General features: G+C 41.5%; 2 protein-coding genes across 2 annotated transcripts; both read right to left on the bottom strand.

Moving 5' to 3' along the window:
* Positions 1–4,046: 4,046 nt before the first annotated feature.
* Positions 4,047–8,310, bottom strand: LOC139550309 (yjeF N-terminal domain-containing 3-like). Its single transcript, XM_071361129.1, has 6 exons — positions 8,139–8,310; positions 5,709–5,817; positions 5,514–5,621; positions 5,299–5,412; positions 4,785–4,935; positions 4,047–4,554 (listed from the first exon to the last, which is right to left on the bottom strand). Exons 1-6 carry the CDS (start codon positions 8,192–8,194, stop codon positions 4,361–4,363), a joined length of 732 nt encoding a protein of 243 aa, XP_071217230.1. The 5' UTR covers positions 8,195–8,310; the 3' UTR covers positions 4,047–4,360.
* A 1,213-nt stretch (positions 8,311–9,523) lies between these two features.
* On the bottom strand, positions 9,524–10,980 carry LOC139550310 (NADH dehydrogenase [ubiquinone] 1 alpha subcomplex subunit 13-like). The gene is made up of 5 exons (XM_071361131.1): positions 10,760–10,980; positions 10,367–10,445; positions 10,173–10,244; positions 9,981–10,050; positions 9,524–9,780 (listed from the first exon to the last, which is right to left on the bottom strand). Exons 1-5 carry the CDS (start codon positions 10,962–10,964, stop codon positions 9,661–9,663), a joined length of 546 nt encoding a protein of 181 aa, XP_071217232.1. The 5' UTR covers positions 10,965–10,980; the 3' UTR covers positions 9,524–9,660.
* Between the last annotated feature and the right edge of the window lie 2,039 nt (positions 10,981–13,019).

Raw genomic sequence — 13,019 nt, 5'->3', positions numbered from 1 at the left:
TGGGTTCTGAAATATACTTATTCAAGTCAGTGAGGGAGAGAGGGTAATGTATAACGTTTACATTATGTCAGGATATGTTATTGTTAGCCATCAGGGATCCTATGGGAGGGATCCTCTGGGAGGAGAAGAGACACAGTCTGGTACCAGTCACCATGACAGCTGTGAGTTGGGGAGGAGTGAGCACTTTGGGGCAGAGGTCAGGTCAGATGAAGTGAGGAAGAACAGATATCACCAAGGTTCTGTCTAGCAACAGAGATGCATTGGCTGTTCAGATGTGTAGGAGGAGACTCTGCATAGGAGAAAGGGTTAAATATCAGTGCTTGTGTGAAAATGTTTTTGTCTATTCAGCTGTTCAACCTTTTCGAAGAATAAACTTGGTTTACGCTTTCATAGTGTCCGCGTTCTTACTCTGATAATTAGAACCAAACAGGTATAGATTTTCTATTTATTTAATTCAATGTATGGTTTCCTTGTTCATATTTCACGGGTTATGTCAGAGTTCTGTGTGTCTGTGTCCCCTGTCATTTTAGTTGGGTGTGATAGGAGCGCATAGAAATAGGCTATGTGGCCTGCACTCCACATAACCTTCCATGTATGCATGGTGTTGATGGTGTTGAAATTAGAGGTCGACCGATTAATCGGAATGGCCGATTAATTAGGGCCAATTTCAAGTTTTCATAACAATCGGAAATCGGTAAAGAAAAAGATTGTACACCTTAATTTCAAACCAAATTCATTTATATAGCCCTTCTTACATCAGCTGATATCTCAAAGTCTCAAATTTAACTAGGCAAGTCAGTTAAGAACACATTCTTATTTTCAATAACTGCCTAGGAACAGTGGGTTAACTGCGTTGTTCAGGGGCAGAACGACAGATTTTTACCTTGTCAGCTCAGGGATTCAATCTTGCAACCTTACGGTTAACTAGTCCAACGCTCTAACCACCTGCCTCACGAGGAGCCCGCCTGTTACGCGAATGCAGTAAGAAGCCAAGGTAAGTTGCTAGCTAGCATTAAACTTATCTTATAAAAAACAATCAATCAATCATAATCACTAGTTATAACTACACATGGTTAATGATATTACTAGTTTATCTAGCGTGTCCTGCGTTGCATATAATCGATGCAGTGCGCAGTCGCGAAAAAGGACTGTCGTTGCTCCAACGTGTACCTAACCATAAACATCAATGGCTTTCTTAAAATCAAAACACAGAAGTATATATTTTTAAACCTGCATATTTATCTAAAAGAAATCCAGGTTAGCAGGCAATGTTAACCAGGTTAAATTGTGTCACTTCTCTTGCATTTATTGCACGCAGAGTCAGGGTATATGCAACAGTTTGGGCCGCCTGGCTCGTTGCGAACTAATTTGCCAGAATTTTACGTAATTATGACATAACATTGAAGGTTGTGCAATGTAACAGGAATATTTAGACTTATGGATGCCACCTGTTAGATAAAATACGGAACAGTTTTGTATTTCACTGAAAGAATAAATGTTTTGTTTTCGAGATGATAGTTTCCGGATTCGACCATATTAATGACCTAAGGCTTGTATTTCTGTGTGTTATTATGTTATAATTAAGTCTATGATTTGATAGGGCAGTCTGACTGAGCGATGGTAGGCACCCGCAGGCTCGTAAGCATTCATTCAAACAGCACTTTCGTGCGTTTTGCCAGCAGCTCTTCGCAATGCTTCAAGCTTATCAACTCAAGAGATTAGGCTGGTGTAACCGATGTGAAATGGCTAGCTAGTTAGCGGTGTGCGCGCTAATAGCGTTTCAAACGTCACTGGCTCTGAGACTTGGAGTAGTTGTTCCCCTTGCTCTGCATGGGTAACGCTGCTTCGAGGGTGGCTGTTGTCGATGTGTTCCTGGTTCGAGCCCAGGTAGCGGCGAGGAGAGGGATGGAAGCTATACTGTTACACTGGCAATACTAAAGTGCCTATAAGAACATCCAATAGTCAAAGGTATATGAAATACAAATCGTATAGAGAGAAATAGTCCTATCATTCCTATAATAACTACAACCTAAAACTTCTTACCTGGGAATATTGAAGACTCATGTTAAAAGGAACCACCAGCTTTCATATGTTCTCATGTTCTGAGCAAGGAACTTAAACGTTAGCTTTCTTACATGGCACATATTGCACTTTTACTTTCTTCTCCAACACTTTGTTTTTGCATTATTTAAACCAAATTGAACATGTTTCATTATTTATTTGAGGCTAAATTGATTTTATTGATGTATTATATTTAGTTAAATTAAGTGTTCATTCAGTATTGTTGTAATTGTCATTATTACAAATAAATAAATAAATAAAATCGGCCAATTAATCGGTATCGGCTTTTTTTGGTCCTCCAATAATCGGTATCGGTATCGGCATTGAAAAATCATAATCAGTCGACCTCTAGTTGAAATATCATTAAGTCTGATTAAGATGAATGTAACAATGGATGTGGAAATTGCCTTTTATATTGTAGAACCAGTTTATTGGTTGTATTTTCTAATTGGGTAATTGTATGGTTCTGGGTACCAAGTGCTTATATTATGCAGGCCTACCTGTTGGAGCTCCTGTTAGACAGATTCCATTTGGTTTCTCAAGGGGAGGCTGTACAGTCTTGCCCTCTACCTGTGTCCGTTCAGGTAGGACAGGTTAAGCTTGATACAGAGGTTATTGCCTGTGTATATTTGGTAAATCTACTTGTATATTTTGTATTTGTATTATGGCACTTTCACTATTGGATCACCAAGACATGTAAATACATCTACACTGAGCACGTCAACCTGCCTTCTGCTGATTTCATGCCCTTATGACTGCTACAAGTTCCCTATGAAAAGGGCTGTCTGGTAGCCCCAATTAATAGACAAAGATTTGTAGTTGAACAAGTCATTGCATGTATAGATTATTATTTTATTTTTTACTTGACTTAACTTGTGACTCGACTTGCTCTTAGAATGCATGACTTGAATTTGGCTCGAGCCTTGACATGTCCTTGGGACTCGGACCTTGTGACTTGCTTGTGACTCGAATAATAGTGACTTGGTCCCACATTACAGTAGCAGGTAGGCAGGCCTAGCCTATGAAATATGATAGAGAACAGACTAACTAGAAACAGACTAACAATTCGAAACGTAGCCTCTACTTAACTGTTTAGCTATTATTCGCATGTGTTAATGTTTTCGTCGCCCCGAAACTTTCCACAGATACGCGCGATACAAAGCTGGTTTAATTTTTAACGATTCATTTAACACTTATTTTCGACGAAATTAACGATTCACTTCGCATTGTACTAGTTGGGATTCGGGTCAATCACGTTGAATTGAAACGTGAATCAAAATAATAATTTGTTAATCGCGATCAGTAATTTTAAGGAAAAGATTATGTTTATTATATTTATTATTATGTTTTATTATTATGTTTGTAGATAGTTCCAGTTGATTTGGGCATCCAATGTATGGGACATTGTAACTCAATAGATGCTTAGCAGCATGCAAAGTTAACACTTCCAAGGTAGCTAAAAGAAATATGACTAAACTAGAAAAGGTACATTTATGGGCTGGCTTCAGCTGAATAAAAATATTTGTAGCCTACCATAGCCATTTGATCTTTGGTATATTGAATGAGTGAATTATTTCAAAAAGCATACAACTTATTTGGTTGTAATATTGCAATGTTTTACATCAAGGGTGGTCAACCATCCTTCAGGAGAGCTACTGGGTGGGCAGGCTTTTATTCCAGTCCCCCTCAAACAAACCACATTTTAGAAATTAGCTGCTCAATTGGACCTTGATAAACTGGCTTTGTTTGAGCAGGGCTGGATCAAAATCCTGCACACACAGTAGCTCTCCAGACTGAGGGTTGATGTGTTTGATACAGTTGCCTAACAAGTGTTCTACTTTGTGGGGGTGAAGTGCCTTGCACAACAACAAGAGATGATACAGGGTATCAGAGAGCAGTCTCCCAGTGTCCATACCACATACTTTTGTTTCATTTATGTTCAACAACTATTTTCTTCACTAAACCAAAACATGAACCTAGACCAATTATTAACAGCTCATGTTTATTTTGGCAAACGTTACATCATATTTTATACAGCTGTGCAAACTTCCTCGCGGGTCAATCTGACCGGTTTTCTGAGATTATGAATATACAGAAAGCTCTATTTCCTTGTCACACTAAGAGATATCTGCTACATATCCTCATTACAAATAAGGCATCCTTCCTTCTTCCCTTGATCTGATGTGAAATGTTTGGTGAAAGCAATAATATTTACTCAGTAGATAACCTCAAGGATGAAGGAAGGTCTACACTTCTAAATATTTGATCGAACCCTTGGAAAAACAGAGCATCTGTTTGTTTACCCTAGCTCAACCAGACAGTCTGTGCCATGGTATTCTGGCGCATTGAGCTCATACTTCCTCTGGATGTCATAGGGCAGGATGCGTCCCACCAGGTAATGTGTCCCACTGAAACCGACAGCACACTTCTTTGGTGCCATGAGGGAGATGAGCACTGTCGGGTTTATACAGTCAACGTTGGCCTCGTCCCACCCTAAAATCACACAGATGAGGTCATCAATTAGTTTATCCAACATTATCATATGACGTTTGAGTTTATCTGAAACTGGCAGTAAAATAAGACAGACAAGTCTTATCATCAGACAAGTCCATGGTATCAGACCAACCCTAACAAATAACACTACACTTGGATAGCTTTTTAGCCCCTGGTAACCCTGCAGGTAGATGCTGTCAGACAGGTGTGTGTAGGTTTGGTGTGGTTACCTGAGGGGATGTCCACACTGGCGATGGGGATACGGATGTGTCTGAGGGCGAGCAGGATGCTGCTGTAGGGCTCACTGATATCAGACGGCTCCGTCTCCGGCCCCAAGATGGCATCCACCACCAGGTTATACGCATCGTTTATCAGCTGCACCTGTAGGACAAGACAAACACGTCAGTCAGACCACTAACCAGTAGAATGGCATTTATTTTTCTATCTTTATTTAACTAGGCAAGTCAGTTAAGAACAAATTCTTATTTACAATGACGACCTACTCCGGCAAAGCCCTAACCCGGACAACGCTGGGCCAATCCAGGGTCTGTAGTGACACCTCTAGCACTGAGATGCAGTGCCTTAGACCGCTGCGCCACTCGGGAGCGAGCACCATTCACACACAACCCGTGTGAACATTCCACATTTTAGAGAGTCTCGTTTCTTTTTGCAAAATCATGGCATGGTGGTCAGACGGCCACATAATACAAATGAACCTTGGTTAGCTCATAGTAGTTCCCTTACCTCTGCGGGAAGAAATGAGAGGAAAGGGATGTCCGTTTTCTCACACTGTACTGTAAAGTCCCGGTGCAGGGCCAGAGTAGAGCGCTTGGGGTAGTACACTGTGGGCATATAGTCCTGGCACAGAGATAGATGGAGGGGAAGAGGGACTGAGTGTCAAATAAGTGCCATTTAGTTAGTTCAGAAAAACAAATTCACTTCACTGGCAGGTTACCCACAAACATGCGTAAGTGGCGAGCGCAGGCCAGACCAATACAGCCATTCTGATTGGGACCACAGATCACCAACACTGTAGGATGCCTCTTGAGGGAACTCAGGGGGAAGGCCTGCACAGAGGGAAAGAAGTTGTATATCATGTCATTCAGTTGCCGATCTCAAAACTACCCTTAAAGGAAGAAAAAGAGAACACATACCTTGGTGATAGCGATGGCACAGGCATGGCCCCAGATCTCCATCAGTTGCTGCGGTCCAAAGCGATACTCTCCCAACAACTCTGCCTCCAAGGCCGCAGCCTCCTCATTACTGAGGGAGAGAGAGAGAGAAACAGAGAGAGAGAACACTTAAGTGTCCTGAAAGAGGTTAAACTCTGAGTGGGGGGTATTATATCACTGCTGTCTAATCAATGGCCACCCCGTATGAGATCAGGAAGCAGGGAGCTGAACTTTCAGTGAATCCTGCTCTAATACACAGCTCTGTTAACAGTATATATATCCATAATGAATGAGTGATTCTGGGGGGTATCTAGCACTGCCTCTTTGCCTCAGATTGGAAGCCGGTGGTGGGTAGGGGAAACAAGGGGGAGTAGAACATGGGGCATGGGGGGGCTGGACTGCTGCAACTGGTTCCTCTAAAGGTTTCTTCGTCTTTTCTTTTCCTTGTCTCGAATGTTGCACTAAACTTGCTCTTTTAGGGGTTTGGAGGATGAGGTATTCTGTGAAAAAAATACTTTGTAAATACTACACTGAACAAAAATATAAAACGCAACATGCAACAATTTCTAAGATTTTACTGAGTTCATATAATGAAATAAATTCATTAGGCCCTAATCTATGGGTTTCACATGACTAGAAATACAGATATGCATCTGTTGGTCACAGATACCTTAAAAAACCAGTCAGTATCTGGTGTGACCACCATTTGCCTCATGCAGGGCGACACATTTCCTTTGCATAAGAGTTGATCAGGCTGTTGAATGTTGTCCCACTCGACAATGGCTGGGCGAAGTTGCTGAATATTGGCGGGAACTGGAACACCCTGTTGTACACTTCGATCCAGAGCATCTCAAACATGCTCAATGAGTGACATGTCTGGTGAGTGTGCAGGCCATGGAAGAACTGGGACATTTTCAGCTTCAAAGAATTGTGTAAAGATCCTTGCGACATGGGGCCGTTCATTATCATGCTGAAACATGAGGTGATGGCGGTGGATGAATGGTACAACAATGGGCCTCAGGATCATGGTATCTCTGTGCATTAAAATTGCCATTGATAAAATACAAGTGTGTTCGATGTCTGTAGTTTATGCCTGCCCATACCATAACCACACTGCCACCACATCAGCAAACCGCTTTCCCACACGATGCCATACAAGCTGTTATTTACTGCTGCTCTTTAATTATTTGTTAATTACTGTTTTTAGGTATTTTCTTAACTGCATTGTTGGTTAATGGCTTGTAAGTAAGGTCTACACCTGTTGTATTCGGCGCATGTGACAAATAAAGTTTGATTTGTCTACCATCTGCCCGGTTCAGTTGAAACCGGGATTCATCTGTGAAGTCTGTTCCGACGCCAAACTGCAGTCAGGTCAAGACCCTGGTGAGGACGACGAGCACGCAGATGAGCTTCCCCGCGACGGTTTCAGACAGTTTGTGCAGAAATTCTTCGGTTGTGCAAACCCACAGTTTCATCAGCTGTCCAGGTGGCTGGTCTCAGACGATCCCGCAGGTGAAGAAACTAGATGTGGAGTGGGCTGGTGTGGTGTGGTTACACATGGTCTGCGGTTATGAGGCCGGTTGGATGTACTGCCAAATTTTCTAAAACAATGTTGGAGGTGGCTTATGGTAGAAACATTTTCATTACATTATCTGGCAAAAGCTGTGGTGGACATTCCTGCAGTCAGCATGCCAATTGCACGCTCCCTCAACTTGAGACATTTATGGCATTGTGATGTGACAAAACTGCACATTTTAGAGTGGCCTTTTATTGTCCCCAGCACAAGCTGCACCTGTGTAATGATCATGCTGTTTAATCAGCTTCTTGATATGCCACACCTCAGGTGGATGGATTATCTTGGTGAGGGAGAAATGTTCACTAACAGGGATGTAAACAAATTTGTGCACATTTGAGAGAAGCTTTTTTGAGCATATGGAAAATTTTTGGGATCTTGTATTTCAGATCATGAAACAACGGAACAACACTTTACATGTTGCGTTGATATTTTATTTCAGTGTACTACATTTTTATTAGATTGGTCTGATTTAAAAGAGCAAATCTAAAAGCAGGTAAAGACCTCCCAATCCTTTCCTAATCCCTATAAAGCCAGAATAATCCTCCAAAATGTCACACAGTGGGATTATTCATAACATACCACCACGATCAATCTAACACCTGTCTCAGTCACAATTTCTGGAATATAGAATATTAACATAAGAAACATAATATTTTCTCACATTCCTGTTGCAAGTATTTGAGAAATGAAGAGCAAATCATACAATTGGGTAAACTCATTAAGACTTTTTGTGGAACAAAGTAGATGAGTTTCCTAAAACACTACTTATGAAAAAACCACCACCCATTGATAACAATGCCTTAAAGAGTCATGAGTGTGACAGTGTTCATTCTCACCTGAGGTAGCGGAGAGGCTTTCTGAGTGTCTCTAGGTTAGAACAGCTGTAGTCCATCTTCAGAATGTGTGACGGGGAGAGCAAATTTGATTTTTTTTGGTCTAGCTCCCTTCCTTGCTGTTTCTTCTGTTAGTCTCTCGTCTCCCAAACTCACATTGATGCACACATCCTGTGTGAGTGTTAATGCCCTTCCAGGACTTACCGTGGGTGAATCTGATTGGTTCAAAGTCAACAGCTCAGTCCAACTAAAGCAAGGGGTAACACACACACACACACCACACACACACAGCTGGAAAGCAAAGCAGCTGGGAGGGGTGTGTGCCAGATGCAGGGACTTAGTTACCAATTTGAGCCCCCACTGATGAACTGGACATAAAATCACAGCATTGATGCTTCTCACTCCTTTATCTGCACATACATAATGAAGCAGTGTTTCCAACAGAAGACAGGGGTACGTCATCCAGAAAATGAGAGGCTGAAAATAACTGAAGGAAAGGGCAAGCCTCTTTCCATCTGTCACAGGTTTCATTCTTTCAGGGTGAATGTTGAACATAGTCTGGGTGCAGTGACCAGTGCTGGCCACTTTCTTTGTTGAATGAGACAAAATTTAGGGAAACATGAACAGATCTAGGATCCTCTTATCATGCCCCAACCTTAACCATAAGGAAATAATAACATGCACAAATGACCTTAGATCAGAAATTCTACTTCACACGAGAGTCGGTTCTAGACAACACAGTTCTATCTTGCGGCTGGGCATTCTGTTATATTGTGCCCTCCTGAATAAGATTGGAGATGGTCCATGCCTCTACTGGCCGCTGCCCAGTTAGGCCTCCTGTTATTACAGGTGCCAGCACAATGAAGAGCAGCTGCTTAACACACAGGGTGGTCTACCCAACACACACTCACACTTCCAGACCTTAATACTCCTTACACAACAATGACTGACTCTCACTGAATAGCAGGCTAAAACGGGAAACAAGTTTCTTTGGTTGAAATTCCCCAACAAGGCTTACAAGCAGTCTGAAGAGTAGCCAATGTTTGGCACCGCGCAACAGAATCACTCCGTCCATGTGAGCTGGAAGGCAGAATGTGGGGCTGCACAGACAACCCATTGTTAATTCAGGCAATTTACACATTGCCTGAAGGACAAAATGTTTTCCTTTTCTATTGCATCTTGTTAGGGAAGGACTGGGTCTGTGCTTTGAAAAGGTGCTTCCATGTTGGATAGACAGTATCATTGTTATGCAAATTCATCCCCTCTGAACTAAAAACAATTGCTTGAACCTGATGACAACCATATGTAGGCTATAGAACAGAATACATTCAAGACCCTGTTTAACCTGTAATATGCCTTCAGTAATGATATAAAACAGAGAACCAGTATGAGGTACAGAAAAGATCACTTTAATATAGAACATTTACAAGCTGTGTTGAGTTCTGGACTCAGGTCAACAGGTTAGTGGCTGTGACTGGTATAGTAGCCGAGGAGTACTGTAGTGACACGGTTGGACTGGGGGCGACTACACGTACCACAGGAAGCCAAAGCGCTTGTGTAGAAGCTCTTCCCGGGGTCTAAGGTTAAACAACTCCTCTGTGAGGGGGGCCACCCAGCGGTCTGTGTGGAAGACATTCTCTCCCACCTAAATAGACACAAACAAGGAGGAGCTTATTATTCCTCATCACTGTAGAACGAGCAGCATTGCTGAGAGTTATTTGCTTCCATTCAAATGCTTATTCTAGAACATTTAGAAAAACAACCATCTGCAGCTTCATGACAGTTGACAAGTAAAACAAACATCTGTCTGTCTAGACAGAAATAAAATCAAGCATATGTCTTTACCTTCCAGCCGGGGACATCTTTCATTACGACTGCTTCCTCCTCCAGATTCTCCCGCAGCATCCGTAGTTGCCTTTTGGGGAAATAAATTCAGAGCTCCTAAGACAACTGATTATTCATGGCCAAAATTGGTAAATTACCTTTACCCGGTTGAAGTAGCATTTGATTGTGTGTCAATGTTGGTGCTTATCTTACCTCCGGTCCTGCTCTGCTTGCAGCAAAGGCAGAAGAGCTATCCTCGCTTCCAGCTCCTCAATCTGCAACCGCCTACAACACACCAACAGAAAAGATCAGCAGGTCATTGACCAACAATAAACCCCATCTCAATGACCTGAACTGGTACAATGAATCAATGTCAGTGACATTAACTCCATTGCGGCAGTTTTTACCTCCTCTCCCTGTTCCATTTGAAGAGTCTCCAATAACCGAAACACATGACACCGACTCCTATGGCGAGCATGCTATACCCTGAAAATTAGAATATTCACTGTCAGCAATTTATTTAATCAAGATCATCTCCAAACCCTGTCTGTGCTACCCATATATTTACGCAATTGAATTGTGGTGTTACCTCAGTTGTAATTTGTGAAGAAAATACAGTACAGGGATAACAAACAGGACAACAACTCTTTTTTTGTTTCACAATATCACACAAATGATTAAACTTGGCAAGACATTAGCTAGCTAACGTTAGCTAGCGTCCCTTGTTTGACAGGCCTGCCTATAAAACGATCTACTCCGAATTTTAAACCACGCAATACAAATGTGATTAGTTTACTAACCAGAGAGTCCCCTTTTGGGGAGATTTCTCTTGTAATCAACAGGACCATAACCCCCCGGAGGAGGCATGTCCTGCTTCACCTTGGACGCCGCCATCTTCCACCCCTTCTCCAAAACAGACCGGAGCGTTACGTCATAACTTGTTCTGCTTCTTGCGTGACAGCAGCGGGAGCTTAAACTGAGATAAATGGACTCTATCGCCCCCATCCGAATCAGATCAAAAGTGCCGCGTGGAAAATCACGTACTGAAAATAAAATATGCTATCATTGGCATAATCAATAATTTAATGACACATTCAGACCAACTGAAAGGGTTCAAATTACGTGTATTTTTTATTATTACTTTCTGTAGCTGGGAAAAATTAAGCCAAACAAATTGGAACATAATTTTGTATTATGCATAAAGGGATGAGAGAGTTACTCTTGACAGTTAACAGCCCAAGCTACCCCAAATAACAAACAGGGTGGTTACTGGTGGTCGGTGTTGAGTAGGGGTTCTGGGGGCCAACTTCAGTTCCTGCAGTGTGTATTGTTTTTCATAGTTCTCAATGATGGCATCTGATCTAGCACTGAAAATAATCTCAAACAATTTTGACAACCCATATGTTAATTATTTATAAACCATAGACAGCATATGGAACTTTTACAGAAGTACAAAACAAAACTGAAAAAGGAGTAGGAGACTGTAGTTGAGGAAGAGAAGGAGCCACATTTTTTAAATTTTATTTGAACAGGAGCACTGTTGTAAATCCAGTTACCTCACCACAGGCCTGTCTGGGATACAAGTTATTGGTCCTGATGCCAACCAAAAACAATTAACGAGTGATTTCAATATTAGACATATTTATTCTCTCCTCAGTCTTCTGTACATCTCAAATTTGTTAAAATTCCCCTATAAGTTGCTTTAACGAACCCAGCTTCAACATGTGGCAACCAGAAACCTAAACTTGAGATGTCCCAGAGCATGTGACAATACCTGCAATCGGCTAACTTTCATCCCCAGATGAGAACATTCTGTAAAATGTTTGAGCATATTAATAAACCAATTGAAATATTATCCATATTCAATTACTTTTTCCAGACCAATTCCAAAAAGTGTAATGATTCTAGATGACTGAACTTTTTCAGCCAACATATGGACTTTGATCAATTTTTTATATTTTTTATAATTCACTGATTCATCAGGGAAATCGACAATCAGTGTAAAACATATAGAACAGATGTAATCGGAACACATCTGTGATGACTCTTGTGATTCTAGAATCTTGTCTTCCATGGAAACAATTGTGCATGTAATTCAAGACAGACTGTATTACAGTAATCCCTCGTTTATCGCGGGGGTTACGTTCCGAAAATGACCCGCGATAAGTGAAATCCGCGAAATAGAAAACTTTTTTTTTTTTTACAATTAGCAACTATTACATGTATACAAATACAGTGACTCACGTGTAGGCCGTTTCACTGCTCTTCAGACTGGGCCGCTGCATCCTGACTGCGCTCTGCAGTGTTCTCTTCTTCTGAAGCCCGCGGTGCAGGTGTGTTTGTTCGGGAGAAGAGCATAGTGATAGGCAGCTGTTGTCGCTCTTTTTTCTTCTTTGCAAAAAGATCCTTGTACACCGACATGCCACCATCGATTACGTTGGAGAACTGTAATGAACGGCTCATCAAAGGGTCCCATTCCTCAGCTACTCGCTTAAGTTCAGTGGCCATTCGCACCATGGTTGCTAAGCGACCAAGCGTTAGTCCTTCCTTCCTTCCTGGCCAACTTAATGTAAATTTGCCAAGCTGTTTTATGTACGTACACATAACTGCACGAGACGACAAAATGATAGCACAATTCGTAGCATGTTTTGATACAAGAAGCGGGAGTGAGTTTTTAGCGAATCAGAATGCAGAGCACAATGCACCAAAAAAAAAAAAAAAATGCATTATGAAAATCCGCGAAATAGCGAATCCGCGATAAGTGAACCGCGAAGTGGCGAGGGATCACTGTATACTATTGGTTCTCTTTACAGACATGTTATTACAAATATGAAGGGACAACTCAGAATGGAATAATAGAAAACCAAAGCAGAGGCTTCAGACAAAAATATAATATAGAGATCCTCTACTTGTTTTGCTTATGTCAAACATGAGTGTGGAGCAGCTCTGTCAAATTGCAAATACAGATGTAGGATCTTAATTTGAGCCAGTCTCCTACAGCAGGAAAATAATCCTGCAGCAACAGGAAATGTGAATTATAATTAATGAACGTTTTTGTAA

The sequence above is a fragment of the Salvelinus alpinus genome, chromosome 23 (assembly GCF_045679555.1).
Source record: "Salvelinus alpinus chromosome 23, SLU_Salpinus.1, whole genome shotgun sequence".
NCBI classification, from domain to species: domain Eukaryota; kingdom Metazoa; phylum Chordata; class Actinopteri; order Salmoniformes; family Salmonidae; genus Salvelinus; species Salvelinus alpinus.
Note: the sequence above shows the minus strand (reverse complement) of the source record. Positions and strands in the feature narration are given on the sequence as shown.

Bases quoted from the DNA above. Each gene is read 5' to 3' on its own strand.
- LOC139550309 (XM_071361129.1), bottom strand. From the start codon at position 8,194: ATGGACTACAGCTGTTCTAACCTAGAGACACTCAGAAAGCCTCTCCGC. The intron at 5,818-8,138 runs GTGAGAATGAAC...TCTCTCCCTCAG, and splicing joins AAGCCTCTCCGCTACCTCAG to TAATGAGGAGGCTGCGGCCT. The intron at 4,555-4,784 runs GTAACCACACCA...GTGTGATTTTAG, and splicing joins CAGTGTGGACATCCCCTCAG to GGTGGGACGAGGCCAACGTT.
- LOC139550310 (XM_071361131.1), bottom strand. From the start codon at position 10,964: ATGGGGGCGATAGAGTCCATTTATCTCAGTTTAAGCTCCCGCTGCTGT. The intron at 10,051-10,172 runs GTAAGATAAGCA...TTTCCCCAAAAG, and splicing joins CAAGCAGAGCAGGACCGGAG to GCAACTACGGATGCTGCGGG. The intron at 9,781-9,980 runs GTAAAGACATAT...GTGTCTATTTAG, and splicing joins AAGATGTCCCCGGCTGGAAG to GTGGGAGAGAATGTCTTCCA.